General features: G+C 40.9%; 2 protein-coding genes across 3 annotated transcripts in view; one reads left to right on the top strand and one right to left on the bottom strand.

Annotated features, from left to right (window-relative positions):
• The window catches only part of LOC117528403 (TLC domain-containing protein 4-B-like), a 124,087-nt gene extending 109,692 nt beyond the window's left edge, over window positions 1–14,395 (top strand). For both annotated transcript variants that reach the window (XM_034191031.1, XM_034191032.1), the window contains 6 exons: window positions 3,615–3,736; window positions 3,850–3,916; window positions 5,318–5,455; window positions 9,124–9,240; window positions 11,504–11,650; window positions 11,732–14,395. In XM_034191031.1, coding sequence (XP_034046922.1) covers window positions 3,615–3,736; window positions 3,850–3,916; window positions 5,318–5,455; window positions 9,124–9,240; window positions 11,504–11,650; window positions 11,732–11,977 — 837 coding nt within the window. In that variant the 3' untranslated portion in view covers window positions 11,978–14,395. The remainder of the gene's footprint in view (window positions 1–3,614; window positions 3,737–3,849; window positions 3,917–5,317; window positions 5,456–9,123; window positions 9,241–11,503; window positions 11,651–11,731) is intronic.
• elof1 (ELF1 homolog, elongation factor 1) lies at window positions 14,179–19,088 on the bottom strand. Its single transcript, XM_034191035.1, has 4 exons — window positions 18,992–19,088; window positions 16,320–16,451; window positions 16,174–16,244; window positions 14,179–14,893 (listed from the first exon to the last, which is right to left on the bottom strand). Exons 2-4 carry the CDS (start codon window positions 16,433–16,435, stop codon window positions 14,829–14,831), a joined length of 252 nt encoding a protein of 83 aa, XP_034046926.1. The 5' UTR covers window positions 16,436–16,451; window positions 18,992–19,088; the 3' UTR covers window positions 14,179–14,828.
• Between the last annotated feature and the right edge of the window lie 200 nt (window positions 19,089–19,288).

Below are 19,288 nucleotides of genomic sequence, written 5' to 3'. Positions count from 1 at the left end.
GGATAGATCCGCCCACCTCTGGTGTACAGATCAAACACACACTGCTCCACCAGTGGCTCCAGGCGCGTTAGCTTTAGTTTCATTTTGTTCCTCTTTTGTCCCTTTTGCGCTCTTGATTGGCAGGCTATTCAGTGATGGGAAAAGTCAAAAGCTCATTCGTCGACCTTTTCTCAATGAATTGTGATTTAATATTATTATTACACACCTCCCCTATTATTATTATTATTATTATTAGGGGAGGTGATGGTCTAGTGGTTAAGGTGTTGGGCTTGAGTCCAGAAGATCATGGGTTCAAATCCCCGCCTGACTGGAAAATCACTAAGGGCCCTTGGGCAAGGCCTTTAATCCCCTATTGCTCCCGGTGTGTAGTGAGCGCCTTGTATGGCAGCACCCTGACATCGGGGTGAATGTGAGGCATAATTGTAAAACGCTTTGAGCATCTGATGCAGATGGAAAAGTGCTATATAAATGCAGTCCATTTATTATTTATTTATTTTTACTTTTTTCCCCTTTGTTCAGGAATCGTTGTTGCGGTGTGCCTGGGCCAATAATGGAAAGGAGCTACACTCCCCTCTCTCTCTATCTCTATCTCTGTCTCTCTGTTTGAGAGAGAGAATATGTATGTGTGTGCATCCAGAAAGTATTCAGTGCTTCACCTTTTTTATGTTACAACCTTATTCCAAAGTAGATGAAACACATTTTTTCCTCAAAATTCTTCACACAATACTCTATAATGAAGATGTGAAAAGTTTTTTTTTTTGTTTGGTTTTTTTTTTAGATTTTAGCAAATTTATTACAAAATAACAATTAAAAAAAAAACTACAGCCTTTGCCATGAAGCTCAAAATTGAGCTCAGGTGGATCTTGTTTTTACTGATCATCCTTGATGTTTCTGCAGCTTAATTGGAGCCCACCTGGGGTCAATTAAATTGATTGAACATGATTTGGAAAGTCACACACCTGTCAAAATAGAAGGTCCCACAGTTGACAGTGCACGTCAGCGCACAAACCAAGCATGAAGTCAAAGGAATTGTCTGTAGACTTCTGAGACAGGATTGTCTTAAGGCACAAATCTGGGGAAGAGTACAGAAACATTTCTGCTGCTTTGAAGGTCCCAATGAGCACAGTGGCCTCCATCATTCATCAGTGGAAGAAGTTCAGATCCACCAGGACTCTTCCTAGAGCTGGTTGCCCATCTAAACTGAGTGACTGGGGGAGAAGGACCTTAGTCAGGGAGGTGACCCAGAACCCAATGGTCACTCTGTCAGAGCTTCAGCATTCCTCTGTGGAGAGAGAAGACCTTCCAGAAGGACAACCAGCTCTGCAGCAATCCACCAATCAGGCCTGTATGGTAGAGTGGCCGGATGGAAGCCACTCCTTAGTAAAAGGCACATGGCAGCCCACCTGGAGTTTGCCAAAAGGCACCTGAAGAACTCTCAGACCATGAGAAACAAAATTCTCTGGTCTGATGAGACAAAGATTGAACTCTTTGGCGTGAATGCCAGGCATCATGCTTGGAGGAAACCAGGCACCATCCCTACAGTGAAGCATGGTGGTGGCAGCATCATGCTGTGGGGATGTTTTTCAGCAGCAGGAACTGGGAGACTAGTCAGGGTTGAGGGAAAGATGAATGCAGCAATGTACAGAGACATCCTGGATGAAAACCTGCTCCAGAGCGCTCTTGACCTCAGACTGAGGCAACGGTTCATCGTTCAGCAGGACAATGACCCTAAGCACACAGCCAAGATATCAAAGGTGTGGCTTCAGAACAATTCTGTGAATGTCCTTGAGGGGCTCAGCCAGAGCCCAGACCTGAATCCGACTGAACATCTCTGGAGAGATCTGAAAATGGCAGTGCACCGACGCTCCCCATCCAACCTGATGGAACTTGAGAGGTGCTGCAAAGAGGAATGAACAAAACTGTCCAAAGATAGGTGCACCAAGCTTGTGGCATCATATTCAAGAAGACTTGAGGCTTTAATTGCTACCAAATGTGCATCAACAAAGTATTGAGCAAAGGGTGTGAATACTTATGTACACGTGATTTAGTTGGGCTTTTTTTTAATTTGCAAAAATAAAAACTTTTCATGTTGTCATTATGGGGTGCTATGAGCAGAATTTTGAGGGAAAAATGAATTTATTAAATTTTGAAATAAGGCTATAACATAACAAAATGTGGAAAAGTGAAGTGCTGTGAGTATTTTTCTGGATGCACTGTGTGTGTGTGTGTGTGTGTGTGTGTGTGTGTGTGTGTGTGTGTGTGTGTGTGTGTGTGTGTGTGTGTGTGTGTGTGTGTGTGTGTGTGTGTGTGTGTGTGATATATAAATTGAACACCCCGTTTGCCCATCGGATGGCTGAAGGCCAAGCATCATCCCACCCTTTTTTAAAGAAAATTGGTTAAAGGTTATGAGCCACTTATTCTCTAATTGATCGTGCATTGATGTAGTTTAATGGATCAGGCTCCCGACGGCTGCTAAAAGTGCTAATACCATTAGCATACAACATTAAATAAGACAAGAGTTTCCCTCAGCTCAAATATTGCTGCAGGGACATCTTGGAAGATCCGTTAGGACGTTTCACCACACAACAAGCTGTATTATTCCAGATGTTTGAAAAAAAAACTGTCAGTCAAAGTGACCACGCCCTCTATTGTACAGACCATTATGGCTTAAAATATCTTAAACTAGGGTTAGGAAACACTCACCCTCTGTACAGTTGTCATGGAGGGGGAAACTATAGAGTGCAAAGCTGTTTTTATTTTTTTTTTTTTGTGCCATTCTGTAAGCATGTTTATTTGTGCTCGAAAGTTGGACATTTTAACATGGTCTCCTGTGGGAATGCACTCAGTTTTGGAGCCAGCCTCAAACGGCCAGTCAAGGAACTGCAACTTTTTCCACTTCTGGTAGAGCTTCATCAAACTTTACCGCTTGTGTTGGAGCCATGGAACGCCTCATTAGTCAGTCTCTTTCCCAGATACATGCAGGTGTGTCATACAATGAAAACAGGAGTCTGACTTGTGTCGAAAAAGTCGAAAGAAAGCTGTTTCAGCTTTCCAGTTTTGTTTGTAACACAGGACTGCAGGTTCAGAGAATTGGAAGAGTTTTGGGAATGGTAATGAAAGCCCAAATATAAATTGTGGCAAAATCAGCCACCCCTCTTCAACAATATGACCCCCTTTAAAACTTTTTTGCACCTTATGCAACACAGGAATTTTCTGCAGCTCTTCTGCCAGTTACAGAATGTTTTTTGTTTTTTTTTGGCAATGATCCTGGACCTGAGGAAACTGTTCAGTTTGAAAAATTTCTAATAGAATTCATTGTTCAGCTGGGTGATCTTGTGATCTTTAACTCTGCTGCAGTCAGCAGTCTAGTTTACAACACTTTGTATTCCTTCCAGTACAGATTGTTCATCTGCAGTTATACATTTTTTATGCTTCTTTTCTGGATGTATTTTTGTGTGTGTGCTGCCTAGTAGGAAAAGGTTTTTCACTGCAAAGCAGCCACACATTACATAATAAATGCTTGTTACATCACAAAACACTTTTGAAGCATTCAGCCTGGATGGATGGACAGATGGATGGATGGCTCATTTTCTCTCTCACTCTCTCTCCCCCAGTTGGCCGGAAAGTACGATCCCCAGAAAGAGGAGGAGCTGAGGATGTGGATTCAAGATGTGACCGGCAAGAGGATCGGAGACAACTTCATGGAGAGTCTTAAGGATGGAGTCCTGTTGTGCGAGTGAGCAGAAGATTTGAAGATAATTTCTTTGCCGTTACAGCTGAAAATGTTTTTTTTTTCCTTCTTCTTCTTCTTTCTTAAATGCCAAAGGCAACTTCTGTTTCTCTTTGCAGACTCATTAATGTTCTTCAGCCAGGTTCAGTGAAAAAAATCAACAACTCCAGTCAAAACTGGCACCAGGTAATCTATGGAAAAATGAGTCTTACTTGTCCCGTTGTTCTCGAAGTCGAAGGTCATTTTTCCAGAGTGTGTGGAACTTGGTTCATCTGTTCTTTTGGCGCAGATCACAGAGCTTATTTATGTTCCATAAATTATCAACTGAAGCTCATTTGTATGTCTTTCCTTCACATTTTAAAGCACCGACAGGGGAAAAAAACCAAACAAAACTGCTTTCAGGATTTGTTTGAGGCCCTTTAAAATAAATGAAGAAAAAAATCACTTTGTTGTAATTGCAGGAGTGGAGACAAAAACTTTTCCCAGTGAAAATTGCCATTCCTGAGGGCTGTGTTGTGACTCCTCCACCGTTCAGTGCTTGCATGGAGTTTGTGATGTGGAAACCAGCTGCTTCTGTGCCTTTGTTGATGAGGAAAGGTTCACTGACCTTGACTTTGTGGTGTGTGCTATTGCCGTTGCTGAATCAATGCGTTCCTTGGTTGCAGCACTCAAGAGGCTGAGTGAGGAATCTTGAGTGTTTGAGATTAAAATCTAGGCTTTCAGCGACTTCCAGGACTTGGCCATCAGAACTGTGTATGTGTGCTGTGAAAGTGTTGAACTTGTAGACACATTCACTTATCACAGCAGTGATATTCATGTCTCCGGGTCTGGAATCATGCGGTCACTGGACAGAGGGGTTTGGCAATACTGATATATTTACAGAACAAAGGTCCTGGTGCTTCCTGTCTTATTGTATGGTTGTGAGACTTCGACACTAACCAGTAAACTGATGAGTACTGGATGTCTTTGATACTACAAGCCTTTGGTGGATCCTTGGGTACAACTGGAATGACTTTGTGTGAAAGGACCACTTTTGGAGATTCAGATGAGGAGTATCCTACATGCTGGAGTGTCGGCAGCGACATTTTGCCCATGTAGCGCATTTCTCATGGCATGATCCAGAACCTAGGTGCCTCAGTGATGATGATCCCAATGACGTTGGCCACAGCCACGTTTCAACTGGCTGTGGCAGATAGATGGTTATGTACTTTTAAGAGATTGGGATGGACCAATTGTCTGCCTGTGTGGTTCCCATTCAGGACCCGGGGCAGTTCTGTGGTGTGGGAGATGCTCCCAGACATGACTTGTTTTGAATCTGATTGCACACACTTTGCTTTGCAGAATGGTGATATACAATTTAAAATTTAACCTTTAATGTAACCTATAGTAAATTGTAATTTAAATGTCTCATATTGTTCCACACCTCCACATAAACTATAACAGTCTAAAACTGTAGTAACATGCAGCATAGTTCTGTCGAGCACCAACAATTAACGCTTGAAAAGTTCAGCAGAATGGATTGAGGTTCTATAACAAAGTGAACAGATAAGTAACTTTATTTTATATTCTGTCTGGTTTCTTCTTCAGCTGGAAAACATAGGGAATTTTGTCCGTGCGATCACAGACTATGGCCTGAAACCACATGACATCTTTGAGGCCAATGATCTCTTTGAGAATGTCAACCACACTCAGGTCCAGTGCACGCTCATTGCTCTGGCTGGAATGGTGAGTACACGTACTACATGCCCACTATTATTTCATGGTTGTAGTAACAAAAAAACAACAAAAAAAAAACAACAGTGGAAATCGGACCCTGTGGTTAGCAACATGGGTATACTTTTTTTTTAAACTGTATTTAAAAATAAAAAAATAGCATGTTGAAAGAAGCCCTCATGGCCCCAATTTGAGTTTCACCTTTCCTCACCTCTATCTATTGGAACCCAAAATCTCAAAGCTGGATATGCAGTAGTTTTTATGGTGTTACTTAAGCAAATTTTGGGGACACACTGACTGCATTTATCCTATTGTGCCCTGTTAATCAGAGGGTAAAGTGGGAGTTTATCACACTGAATACAGAACAATCATGTATCATCGGAAAGAAAATAAAAATACTTTTTGCCAGTGAGCAGGAAATAATCCCCCCCCCCCCCCCCCCCCCCACACACACACACACACACACACTCACACACTCCCATGCATGTAATCTAATCTGAAATCATTTTGCTCTACTGAAGTACAAACAATTCAAGACCGTTCTCATTCTGAATAGTACAAATACATTCCATTCATGTACTCATATTTTATTATAAGGCTAGCACCCGAACAAGCAAACAAAGGGTTTGTTCCATTAAACCAGGCTTATTTCATTAGTCTGCCTTATTTTCCAGTGGATCTGGTTCCATAAAGCAAGCTCATCTTAGTTCAAACTAAGTTTCCACAGCAACACATGCTGGCAGACTAACCTGATCCGGACCAAGCTAAATGTCAGGCTTAGCCTAAGTTGCCGCTTAACCATACCTGTCAACTCTGGGAAATATCAGAGGGGGAGATTTTTTTTTAATTTCCCATAAACTTATCATGAATGTGCAACCCTAACCCTTGAGCTCTGTAGAGCCCCGTGCATTTTTCTTTCCTTTTAGTTAGTTAATTCATCCTAATAATTCATTCATTCATTTATTTATTGCACAGTATGTTTAAAAAAAGTGTCCAGTAGAGCTAAGTGCCACTCTTTGTTAATCTTCTCTAGTTTTGAAGTCTCTGGTCTTGCAGTCTGATTTGAGCTTGAATCAAAATCAGATTTGAATTTATTGCTAAGTTAGTTCGCACATACAAGGAATTTGATCTGGGGTTATTGGAGCAATAAGACAACAAAAACACTCATATAATAAGTAAAAGAGTCAAATATACAAAACTATATTCACTGTTAAATAAATAAATAAAATGGAATGGAAGAGTAGAGTACAGGTGCAGCTAAGAAGAGCTCACGCTGTGTCACTGGCTACGTCTGTTCTGCTTTCTGTTACAATCTTGTGGAGAAAGTTCTTTCACTTGATGCCTTTGAATGAGTGATGATCATGCACAGAAGACCCTCTACCTGGAAATCTGCTGCCGTCTTCCGGAACACGCGTCTGCTCGCTCTTAGTTGTCTGCTCAGTCCAAGCGAGGGACCAAATGGAGACAACGGTGATGTCCGCCCACCTGCCACTGCTACTTTTTACCACACTATGTGATTTATTTATTTATTTATTTTTGTTTAAGTCGTCGTAGTCACAATTAACCAGCTACATGAATATCTCAGTTTTACAGACTCCGCGGTCCCGCAGAGGGTCTTGACACTTTCCGCTGGTCGTCTGTCAGCGGTGCTCACTCATTAACTTTGATATCTCGACATTTTAAGTACGACTCGGGAGGTCGGGAGATAACTCTCCAAATCGGGAGACTCCTGACGATAATAGCAGTTTAACTTTGGTTGTAGGCTACCTACGCATTTATTCGATCAGCAATTTCCTGCCAACCTTTCTCTCTGAGTTTATTTATTGCTGCTGCGTTACCTCTTTTTATTATTAGATGTTTAAATTCCTCATAGGTCTCCATGATGAATGCTGCTCTGAGGCAGTGAACATTGCTGCTCACTCTTTGGTGTGACATTTTGCCATTGTGAAGCCAGTTGATCTGTGTTCGACCTCATGGGCTGCTTATGAATGGCGTGTACACGCAATTAGACTGACTCGCTGAACCTGTCTTGAATTAGTTTGATTACGTGCACGTGGCTCGGCCTTTATGGAACTGCTTTAGCCTTGTCTCTTTAGGCTTATTCAAGTCAGGTGTTTCACATTAAGCACTGCTTTCCTGATAATATCAATCCCTGCTGTTGGATTTCAAGGTCTGTAACGTGTGTGTATTTTGTAAACAAACGGAGCCCTGAACACACTCATCTAATAAGCTTTCAGGCAGAAAATGAAAAGTTTCATCAGTGTGAATAAGTTGGAAAATATATACACATAACCTGACGTCCTAATAGACTGATATTATTTGTCAAGGAAATTTCTAAAGGAAATAAGGCTGGATGCAAAAAAATGGGAGAATTTGAAAAATAAATAAGGTTATAATTCCATTAAAAAAGTGAAACTTGTATAATGTATACATTCATTGCACACAAAAAAGCCATTTGCAAAGCCAAAAAGTTGATTTGACAATCATTTGACATAACCGGGGTCAAAATAAATAGAACACTGCTATCTACTGGTTCCCACACGCTTAGTGAACACTACTGACCAGTAGATGGCAGTAGAGACCTTGAAAACAAAATTCCAGATACAGTAATCCCTGTCTGCTACATTTAAAATGCGTGGAATTTAACTAACGCAAATAAAACCAACATCTATAAACGCAGAGAATATATTCAAGAGAGTTTTAGGCACTAGAGTTTAATGCTGTTGTCTGTGAAGCCTGAACAGAGTGTCTGAAATGCATTTGTCCTGTCGTGATGTACTGAGATTACATCATCCTACCCAAAATGCATTACGGGTCACAGGATGTGCTCACAAAACCTTAAAAATTAGCACATTACTTTAAAACTAAAACATATATCTGATATTTTCACTTAATAAAACTCAGACATGACAGTAATTTTAAATAACTTGTCCAAAATTTGTTTGGTTAAAATTTGAACCATAAGTTAAAAACATATGCCTCTGGATGCCTTAGGTGATATCGGCAGCTTTTTGGTATGGTGTTAAAGGAAATTTTTTTTTTCTTTTGGGGCTGTTTCTCTTTTGTCTGCACATGATTGAGATGCTTTTTATACAAGCGGCTGTCTTCTATTTTCAAAGGTTATGGCTGTGTGTCTGTTACAAAACTTTTAACAGGTGAGTGCTAAACTAATTTTAAAAATGGTTGTCGCTGTTCAGCTTTGTTTATCTGTTTAAAAGTTATCCGACAAAGATTAATTGGAAGATAATTGGTCCGATAATGGTTTTTAAAGTTATCTAAAAAGATAATCCGATAAAGAAAACGTTATCTTCGCTAATTATCTGTTATGGGATTATCAGAAGTGTGCCCTCCACTGGCTGTGACTAGCACATAAATCACATAAAGAATATTGAAATAAGAAGGGAGGGGGCAAGCCATTTCAGGTGTGTCTTTTCTGTAAATCATAATCTGTTCACCAAACCATAAATCAAGAAGGACATGGTCTACTCTGCTCATATTTTACAATAGATAAGTCATCAGCATTCCCATGTGGTAGTGCTGTTGTTGTGTAGACTGCGGGTCCAAAAAAAACCAAACTGCAATATGGCAACAGTATTAGTATAATTAAATCAACATGGGCTTAAAAAAATCATCTTATTACCATCATTTTCCTTTTTGTCTCAACCACTTGTGTGTTTCAGGCCAAGTCCAAAGGTTTCCACTCCAGTTGTGACGTAGGAGTGAAGTACGCTGAAAAACAGCAGCGCCGCTTCGCTCCAGAGAAGCTCAGAGAGGGACGTAACATTATCGGCCTGCAGGTTAGAAGAACAGCACACAAGTCTTACTTGACAGTAGAAACATCTTATTGAATTTGTTCTTGCCGGTTCCTCTCAACTTGTCTTATTTTATAAAGAAAACTATGTTAGAGAGGAAACGTATAAGGAGGGAGCAGTCTGTGACTGGTGTCATGTTGAATGGGCATCCATCTGTAGTAGGCATGTGGAGATTAATCGATACGAATCGGTATCTACGTGTGCGAGTGCATTAACTCATTTGACGGGTTGAATCGTGCTGCATCGCTCGCTGCTTTCTTGCATTGATCCCCCACCCCTGATGCACACTGCATGCACCACGGATGGAAGCTAGAAAGCACATTTCTACCACGACTAAAATGATGACATCAATAGCCTTTTTTGCTTAACGATTCCCTTATCAGTCCTTCAGTTCGGGACACCAGAGCAGCCGTTGTTTTTGAGGGTGTTTATCGGGAAATGATCATTTCTCTACATTGATTGCAGACTGCAGTGGGGCTGCTTGAAGCAACGAAGCAGCACTTCGACCCGCTGTTCTCTGGTTATCTGCTTCGCTTCCAGTGGCAGGTCCGCAATGTCTTCATTAACCCTTCTCAAAGCCATTTAAAGATGTCAGTCGTGAGTCAGCTTTGTGCTGATGAAAGTCACGAACTGGGACTCTTGTCTTGTTGCGGGCAAGAAACGAGAATCATCCTGCGTTCCACACCGGATTTTTAGGCAATGGTTCTCTGGCGTAAGCACCAGCCGGTGTGAGGAGCTCAGCCCGAAGTTGTCCATCAGGTAAAGGAAATAATAATAATGATATCCTCTGTTTTGTGGGACTAAGTACGCAGCTCCAAAGAGCTGCACAGATTTCAGTCTGAATGAATAACTTCAGAGTGAATCACCGTTTTAATTCAAATGACACATCTTTCCAAACGTTATTGTTGTGTGGGCCGCTGAAGAGGAGGTACTGCTGGCCCACCACCACCAGAGGGCACCCTGCCTGGAGTGCGGGCTCCAGGCACCAGAGGGCGCTGCCGCCTCACAGGAGCAGCCGGGGTGACAGCTGACACTCATCACCTATGACAGCTGTTACCACTCATCTGATCAGCATCGGTATATCGGCAAGACGTCATCTCCACCTCTTTGCCGAGATATCGTTCTACCTGGAAGGTAATATTCTCAGCTGACTGCTTGACAGTAACCTTTTGTGATTTTTGTGAGTGATAGCAGACTCTTTTTCCAACGAGAGGTGGAGGTAGCTTTCCTGCCGTGCGGATTGCTGGGTGCAAACGCGCCCACATTTAATTGTTTTTTGTTCCTCGCCAGCAGTACCAGGTCCGACACGCGGAGGCAGTGGCCACCTGGGAGTTCGGGACTTGGCGGCTCCAGTATTCCCGGGGTCTGGTGGTGGAGGAAATCGTGTGGTTCCGGTTCTGCTTTGGACAGGCGTCTCCTATCTTCGAGCCTGCCCACACGACACCTTTGTGAATTGACTCTGGTCTATTGTTGTAATCTGTTGTATTTGTTGTGCACATTCACAACAGTAAAGTGTTGTTATTTGACCTACTCCATTGTCCGTTCATTTGCGCCCCCTGTTGTGGTAGTTGTGTGTACCTACACTTTTCCCAACAGTTATAATACATACAACCGAACAAACCTGTTTTTTTTTTTCTTTTTTTTTTCTCTGTTTCTTATGAATACATCCTGACGTGCAGCACCGCCGGCTGCAAGAGCTCAGCTCAGGGTCTATGGAGTTACATTTGTGCCATTATCTGAAAGGAAATGCTTTTGACAAAAACTACAGATTTTGTTTATTTTTATGTCTGTCCAGAGATCAAGGATTCAGTGGCCAGTTTCATATTTATGTACTTTAAGCCTCAATAAAATGTTAACATAGAAAACCTGTAAAGCCTTCTTTTAGTACACAGAAAATTTCACAAGAGGTATTGATAAGGGAATCGTTAAAGAATTGGATCAATAAGCGGAATCGATAATGGCATCGATATCGATAAAATCGTATCAGTACCCATCATTAATCATATTGCATTGTGAGGAATTGAATTGCCATCAAATACATATCAAATCACATCGAAATTGGAACAGGGGTGAATCGTATCGTATCGCTGGTAGTGTATCGAGGTGAAGCAAATCACAACTGTTTGTTGTGATTTGGCGCTATATAAATAAATAAAATAAATAAAAATAAAATATCGGATCGTTGTCAATGATGAGATTCATGTGCCTAATCTGTAGAATTTGTTTTTCTCCCTCATTTCATTTCTAGATGGGCACCAACAAACTTGCCAGCCAAAAGGGCATGACCTCCTATGGTACACGTCGCCATCTTTATGATGCCAAGATGGGCATGGACAATCCGAAGGACCAATCGACTATCAGCCTGCAGATGGGCACCAACAAGGGAGCCAGCCAGGTAAGCATTGGTTTGTGGGCCATTTTGTTCTCTCAAAGCTTCGACAAAGTGAGTAACCGGTCTCTTGGTGTCCTGTCTCAGTCTGGCATGACGGCTCCTGGAACAAGAAGGCACATCTTTGACAAGAAGCTGGAGCTGGAGAACTGTGACACCACCACCATCTCTCTGCAGATGGGCACCAACAAAGTGGCTTCCCAGCAAGGCATGACTACCTATGGCCTCCCCCGCCAAGTCTATGACAACAAGTACTGCACCAACCCCACCGAGGCCTACTACGACAATGGGAACGAGGCGGAATTTGATGGTTACCACCAATACTCTGACTAAAGACACACACCTACTCTGTCCCCACTGCCTCTTCGCTTAACTTCAGACAAACAGCCACAACTGTCTGACAAACAAATCTACTCCCAGACTGTTATTTAACACTGACTGACGTCATCCTCGTCCTCATATCACATCCTTTTCTAAATATTTTTGCCTTTTTACTCCAAGGAATTTAATGTTTATCTTTCCACGACTGAAAGAAAAAATATCTTGGTGACCTTAAGTCTAAATAATTTAAATGCCCAACTTTTTTTTCTGTGCGACATGAATTTTACTACTGCTTATTAATCTTTCCTATTTATTTTAGCTACTTTTTAAATACTTTTGATGTCCCTTGCCACCCTGTTGTTATAACTCAGTATGAACACTGACAAAGTATAATTTGAAAGGTCCATGAAAGGACACAAGTGACCGCATTGGTGCTATTGACCTGTGACCCTACTGGAGCCAGAGTCTCCATCCACGTTGGCACTTCACAGGTTCTGGGATCTACTATTGGAGATGACACCAACAGCTCCAGGTCACCTAAATGACCTGGGTGCATGATCCAGGAGGACTTTTAGCTTCAAAAGCACCTGATAAAGCAACTTTCTGCAGGGCTATGCTACACGCGATGTAAAGCAAAAGGGCCAAGTCGGAGCTCGAAATTGCATTTTTAACCTTGGGGTGTTCGATGCACAAAATGAGCATGTTGCCTCCAGGCTTACTGTGTTGCTTTTGTATGAATAACAGACACTCTTCAGATGTGTCTCTTAATTGAAGAAACAGGAAAGTACAAGAAGTGCATTAATGTTTCATTAGATTTTAAGCTTTTTAGCATTTTTGGCAGCAATGTGCTGGATAATGTTTATGGTGGAACTTGTGAAGAATAACATCAAATAGAAAAGTCTGAGTTAACGTTTCCCCAGTAACAAAGCAGGAATTACGCCCTCTGGTGGTGGTGTGATATTTCCTAGTGAATTCCACTTCTTTGTACACCAAACACACAACACCAAATCCTAACATAAGTTACCTCCAAGCACTATCCACGAGTAAGGTCTAGACCGGGGGGTCACCAACCCTGCTCGAAGAGATCACCTGCCCTGCATCTTTTCCAACTACTCCTGCTCCACCCACAGCTAATGGTGTGCTCACCCAGTCAAGGGCTCAGAAACATCAGACTTAACTAATCAGTTATGTCTGCAGCAGGTACACATTGTAAATACACAGGACCAGTGGTGTCTATTAGCAGGGTTGGTGACTCCAGGTCTAGACTTTACCGACCCCTACCACCCACTGTTGCCAATGAGTAAGCACATTGGTGACAGTGAGAAAGACCCTCAGTGGGGTTCCCCCCCCCCCCCCCCTTCAATTTCAGGAGAAAAACCTCAAGCAGATTAGACTCAGTCAGGTGACCATCTGCAGTGCAGAAAAAAAAAACAGAAGTTACAATACAAATTTGATATAACATGCAATGACAAATGTTGCAACTTAATCATCAGCCATTATTTGCAGTGATTTTATCAAATGCAGTATAATTAACGCGGCTTGTGTGCAGTTTTTCTGAAACTCTTAAGATGGTTTAAAAATGTGTAGAGGGCTCTCAGGTTTGGTCCAAGGATCTGATAAGTTAAAGGCCAAATGTAGATGTTGTGATAGGATTATGTGATGACACCATTTGAAACTTAAGTAAAATTGGTGAGTAGTGGGGGTTGTTTTCTACTGCTATGTTTTTGTTTTTTGCGCTTCTGTTCCTTTATAGATTTGGTGTTACCTTGTGTTGCACAGAACTTTGGCTTTTATTCTGTTACTATATTTGCACTTAAAACTGGTTTCACTTTGTGTGCATGAAATGGCAAAACCAAAAAAAAAGTAGCTGCTTCAAGAAAATGCCACTTTGAAACCTAACTATGAAGGTGAGCTTGTTTTTAAACTCTGCAGCATGCCGTTAACCCACCCGATGTCTTGAATGTAAATTTATTAATGCCACTTGTAACAATGTTCAGTTTTGGACAAACCAGAGGGTAGAAATGGATAAAGACAGAAAAGGTTCTTGCCTTTGAATTGTGAAATGATACACATACTTTAAGAATATACGGTTTAGAAACCCCATGTTTGAGTTGATACAAACTTAAATTACATCACAGAACAAACACATTGTAGTTTGAGTAGCAAAAGTGTGCCATCTAGTGTAGAACAGCCTGCAAACAAAACAGTCCAAATGACTGAACACATTCCTTTTATTGAAATTCCATTTTTTTTATTACATTGCATTAATTTCCATATGTTACAATTACTGCCCTTCAATATTCTGAATGAAGTAACACTGAGTTTCAATGATGTACAATGATGTTTCGCTGTGTTGGCTTACATCTTGCTAACTTTTTTCTATAAGCATTTCACTGATTATGACATTTGTGCAATAAAACACATGAAAAACAAAGGTTCTGGTTTCACTTTCTCGTTACTGTAATCTCAAAAATACAACTATACTCTAAGATGTTAACTACAACATAAAAATGGTTGGACCAGAAAAAACAAAAATAACCAAAGTGAAAATTTTACTGGACCACAAACCATTAACAACTAGCAGTTCAGAAAGAACAGAAATGTGGAAGGACTAAGGGTTCCACAAAAGTGAGGAATGTGATGTGCACTACATAACTTTAACAACAAAGATGTTGGACAAGGAATGAAGAATGTTATGCACAGAGAAGGACAAGTAGATTGTCCACAAAAAGACTTGATTTTTTTTTTTTTTTTTTAATAAAGAGGTAGGCAGGCTGGGACATTTTTGTCAAAACAGGAGCCACTCGACCCAATCAATCACAGAGGTGGCAAACGGTGAAAAGATGACTCAAGGAAGACGTGGCTACTGATTGGCTGCTTCACAGGCATCGATCCAATCACTGTAAACGTCGACAGGCTCTGACAGATCTGTGGATATGAGGTTAAGGGGCATTTCACAGAAAACACTGCACTGAGGCACTCTGGAGCATCAAAATGTCCAGAAAGCCATAACTACAAAGCATGAGAGAGAACGCCATTCTTTCCACTTTCATAAAAGCTGGCCAGATCAAGAACACTCTCCCAGGATGATGGGAAAACTGTGTCAAGAGTCAACAATTGGAAGTTGTAAACTATTGGTCTCAAACTTGTTCCATAAAGGAACAAATGGACACAGGTTATCACTGCAACCACAGGTGGGGCAGATTTGACTTGTACTTCCTAAAATGCATGACCGAACAAACTACAAAGAACAATCCACAAGCTAGTTTGTCGTGAATATTAATCACTCCCATCTGTAACATTAAAAACACTACATTCCGGGTGTAATGTCAGTATATGTATAGTAGCACGTCATTCTTCTGATAGTCCTAATAAAACTAGTCCAAATTCATCCCATAATGCATTAGGGTTTTAGCACTATTGACAAAGCTGCTCAGTAAAACACAGCGTCTGGGCTTTTTTTTGTTTTTGTTTTTTTACTTTACTGATTAATCAGCAATCAATGAAGAGACTGACCACATAAGAATCTGCTTGGTACTTATGTTTTGATCTTGCCCAGGTTTTAGAAGATGCTGATGAAATCAGTAGAAATAAAAACCTGCACCCTCTCAGGTCTTGGTGGAACATCATGTTTGAGTCCAAAGACGTAAACCGACGGTAAGACTGACAATCTGCCAAATACTTAAAAAAAAATACCTTCACAGTGCTGATGGACAATAACCTGAAAGAAACTTGACATTTTTTTTAAGCAATAAAAGTGTTCTGGCAGAACCAGTTCAATCACCTGCTCTACAACTGAACAACAATTTCCACTTAATGAAGAAGGCCTCTTGCCCAAAACAAGCTGTAACTGCAGGCGGCTGCAGCAGAAGCCTTAAAGATAATCACAGAGAAAGAAACAACTCCAGATTTTAGGTAGATACTCAATTCAATTTATTTTATTTGTATTTTTAGTGCAAAATCACAAAAATGCTGCCTCAAGGCCCTTCACACGAGTACAGTTTAATGTTACTGTCTAAATGTTACAGTCTAATTTGAAATCAATCACTAGAGATGATCAGTTTATAAATAATGACCTTTAAAGTTCATTTAAAATATGTCATGCTATTTTAGAAAAAAAAAAAAGGGGGACAAAAACAATCTTTACCAGATGCAACAAATTATAATTAGCAAACATGATTCTGGCTCGTGTGCGTTAAAAAGGATACATGTTATAGGAGTCTGGAACTCCTCCAAACACACACTGCATGATATAATTCCTGTGTTGCGAGTTCGTTCCCTAGAAAACAATAATGGGTACAATTAATTTATTCTTATTTATGAAAAAAAATGCACTTTTTCTTGCAGAACTCACATTTTAACATCGCAGGATTTTTCGTGGTTACAAAACGGGCATGTGAACTGGGTGTCCAAGTTACCCGTCATTTTTTTCTTTGGGGGTGGCTTTCTTTTTGACTTTCTGCGTCCCATTTTCAAGGCTGTATCTCTGCAGATAAAAAAAAATGCATATATAAATATTTTGTTTGTTTTTATAACACATCATAACAACAAAACACTGCTCTACTCTTATTGCTGTACTCATTCAAAATTGGTTCAAAATGCTGCTGCCAGACTTTGACACAAAGCAGTAAGTTTGACCACATTACACCCATTCTGGCAATTCTTCACTGGGTTCGTGTCCCTGTGAAATCGGATTTTAAGGTTCTGCTACTAGCCTATAAAATTGTTCACGAACTAGCACTTCCCTTCTTAGCTGATCTAGTTAAACCCTACATGCCATCCCGGGCTTTGCATTCAGAGGATGCAGGACTACTTTGTGTCCCTAGGGTGAATAAAAAGTCTGTGGGTCATAGAGCTTTCTCTTATCGTGCCTCTGTTCTGTGGAATGATCTCCCTGCTTCAATAAAGCAGTCGGATTCTGAGAAGACTTTCAAGTCCAGACTTGAGACGCACTTGTTTTCCCATTCGTATGGCTAGCATATTGGAATATTGCGTTACTATGCTTTTTACTTTTTTACTCTTTGTAAATGGTAATTCTGTATCAGAATCCACATCAATACTTTCGTATGGTAGCATATATTCACCCACTTCAGCGGTGGTGGCGATGGCGGTACGCAACTTTCTCTCACTCTCAGCTAACAGTGCTAACAGCTAGCAGCGTAAGATGAATAAACTGAAAATACTCTATTAAATTTAAAAAACATAATCCCCAAAACATAAAACAAAACTTGAAACCTGATAATACATAAACTGCCAAATCTTTAATCTTTAATTTTGGTGACTTTAGTTAACCTGTCAAGGTTAAAATATGAAGTCACATCAATCAATGCGCATCAGGCTAGAGGTTGGCATGGAGCGTGATGGGAGGCTTATCGTTGAGCCAAGGCAGCGGTCAGGATGCGGAGTAATCCATCAAACATAAAAATCCATCAAATGTGAAACGGTAATTCTGTATCAGAATCCACATCAATACTTTTGTATGGTAGCTTAAATTCACCCACTTCACCGTAGTGGCGATGGCAGTATGTGACTTTCTCTCACTCTCAGCTAACAGTGCTAAAAGCTAGCAGCGCGCGCAGCCAATGTTCTGTCAAACTGTGCATCTCGTGACATAAATCAACAGTTCCGTGTCCCGGCTACACTGCGCATGCGTGCTATCCCTTCCCATCATCTGTAGCTCGCACTCAGTGTAATTTCTTTTCTGTGTTCATGTTGACTGGTCTGACAGAGGGGAATTCCTGCTCAAAGGGCATATTTACATGAAACTGGTCAGGGAGGAGTTTGGTGCATGTGCGCTCATTTCCACATTCAGTGAGCTGTACAAACAGAATGTGCTTGGATCCATGCATACACACACTTTGATACATCTGGATACTTTTTATGCTCACGGCAGTTTCTGGGTTTTGGTGTACGCCATGTTTCAGTAGGAAATCCAAACAAGTCTTTGCACATGAGGCCCCCTGGTCCTGGAGATCACCTGCCCCACCCTGCTCAATGTGCAGCTCTCGTTGGAGCGTCATCTCTGCTATTTTGGCATTGTGGGATAGCTCACCGGACTACTTTCACCTGACCCAGTTTCCGGTTGTTTGCAAAATGGTGCTGAATTCGCCAACATGAGAAGATGCTGCTGGATGAGTGTGAGTATTGACTTACAAACATTTAGGTGTAAAAACACACGATACGCAAGTTCTTGTGCCAAATATCACAATTATCTGGGAACTACTTTTTGCGCAGGCATTCATCAAGCATGTCGGCCGCGGGTGTGTACTAACACAGAATACCCAGAAACTGGCTACAAGTTTGGCCAAAACGAGAGCATCCACTTTTAGCTCGCCATAAGCTAAACTAGTGGCGCTTGTGAGAGTGTGCACCTGCCCTGCATGTTTAGCACCTAATTAGTTGAACACACCTGACCAAATTAGCAGTGGGTGGAGCAGGTAGAGTTGGAAAACATACAGGAAAGGTGCCTGGTCAGGGCTGGTGACCCCTGATCTGTATTTGACCCCTGACCTGTATATATGAACCACTCGATGCACAACCAGACATTTGGAACAAGACAAAATATTATGATATAAACTCAAAACAGCAGCAAATCCTCCCATTTTGAAGCTAGAACTTGAAAAAAATACACTTCACATTTTGGTATAAACAAACCAAATTAGTAATGATTTAAAGAGAATTTAAATTTTAGGATAAATTGTTAGCTTGCAGTGATTATATGACAGTGTTTCTAGGTCACCACCAAAACGACAGACGTACTCGGAATAGTGGCTTCGTATTAATTAGGATTCCAAATCTTAATCTTTAAAGCTGAAGAAAACAAAACGACAGTATCGACTCGTGTTCGTTTGGGAAGTAAAAGCCTCGGTAATGTTTCAGTGTAAATTCCGAACGTCTACGCGAACGAGCGAGGGGGATAAAAAAACAAAAATATTTTTAACGACTCTGAAAACGTTTTCTCCACTACTTTGATTTAATTATAGTATTTATTATTATCGACATAGCAGTGTATATCTGTTGTCTTACCAAATATCGTGTGAAGAAGATGCTCTGTTATGTTGTCTCTTCAAACCGTGTGTCGAACTCGCTCAGCAGCTTATTGAAACTGTGTTCAGATTCATTCCCACTGGGGAGGAGTAAACACGTGATTTTTGACGTCAGAGAAGTTTTGTTTACATGACCAGAAGAGGAGTTCAAATGTTTTATTTTAATTAAGTACTCTCCAAAGCAAAAAATCAATGAAAACGACAACAGCTTGTGCTGTATTACATGTTTATGTTTAGATTTACTCCCACAAGTTTAAATTTTAACTGTGTGGTGTTG

This window comes from Thalassophryne amazonica, chromosome 16 (genome assembly GCF_902500255.1).
Source record: "Thalassophryne amazonica chromosome 16, fThaAma1.1, whole genome shotgun sequence".
In the NCBI taxonomy this organism is placed as follows: Eukaryota; Metazoa; Chordata; class Actinopteri; order Batrachoidiformes; family Batrachoididae; genus Thalassophryne; species Thalassophryne amazonica.
The sequence above is the reverse complement of the archived record's forward strand: the minus strand, read 5'-3'. Positions and strand labels throughout refer to the sequence as shown.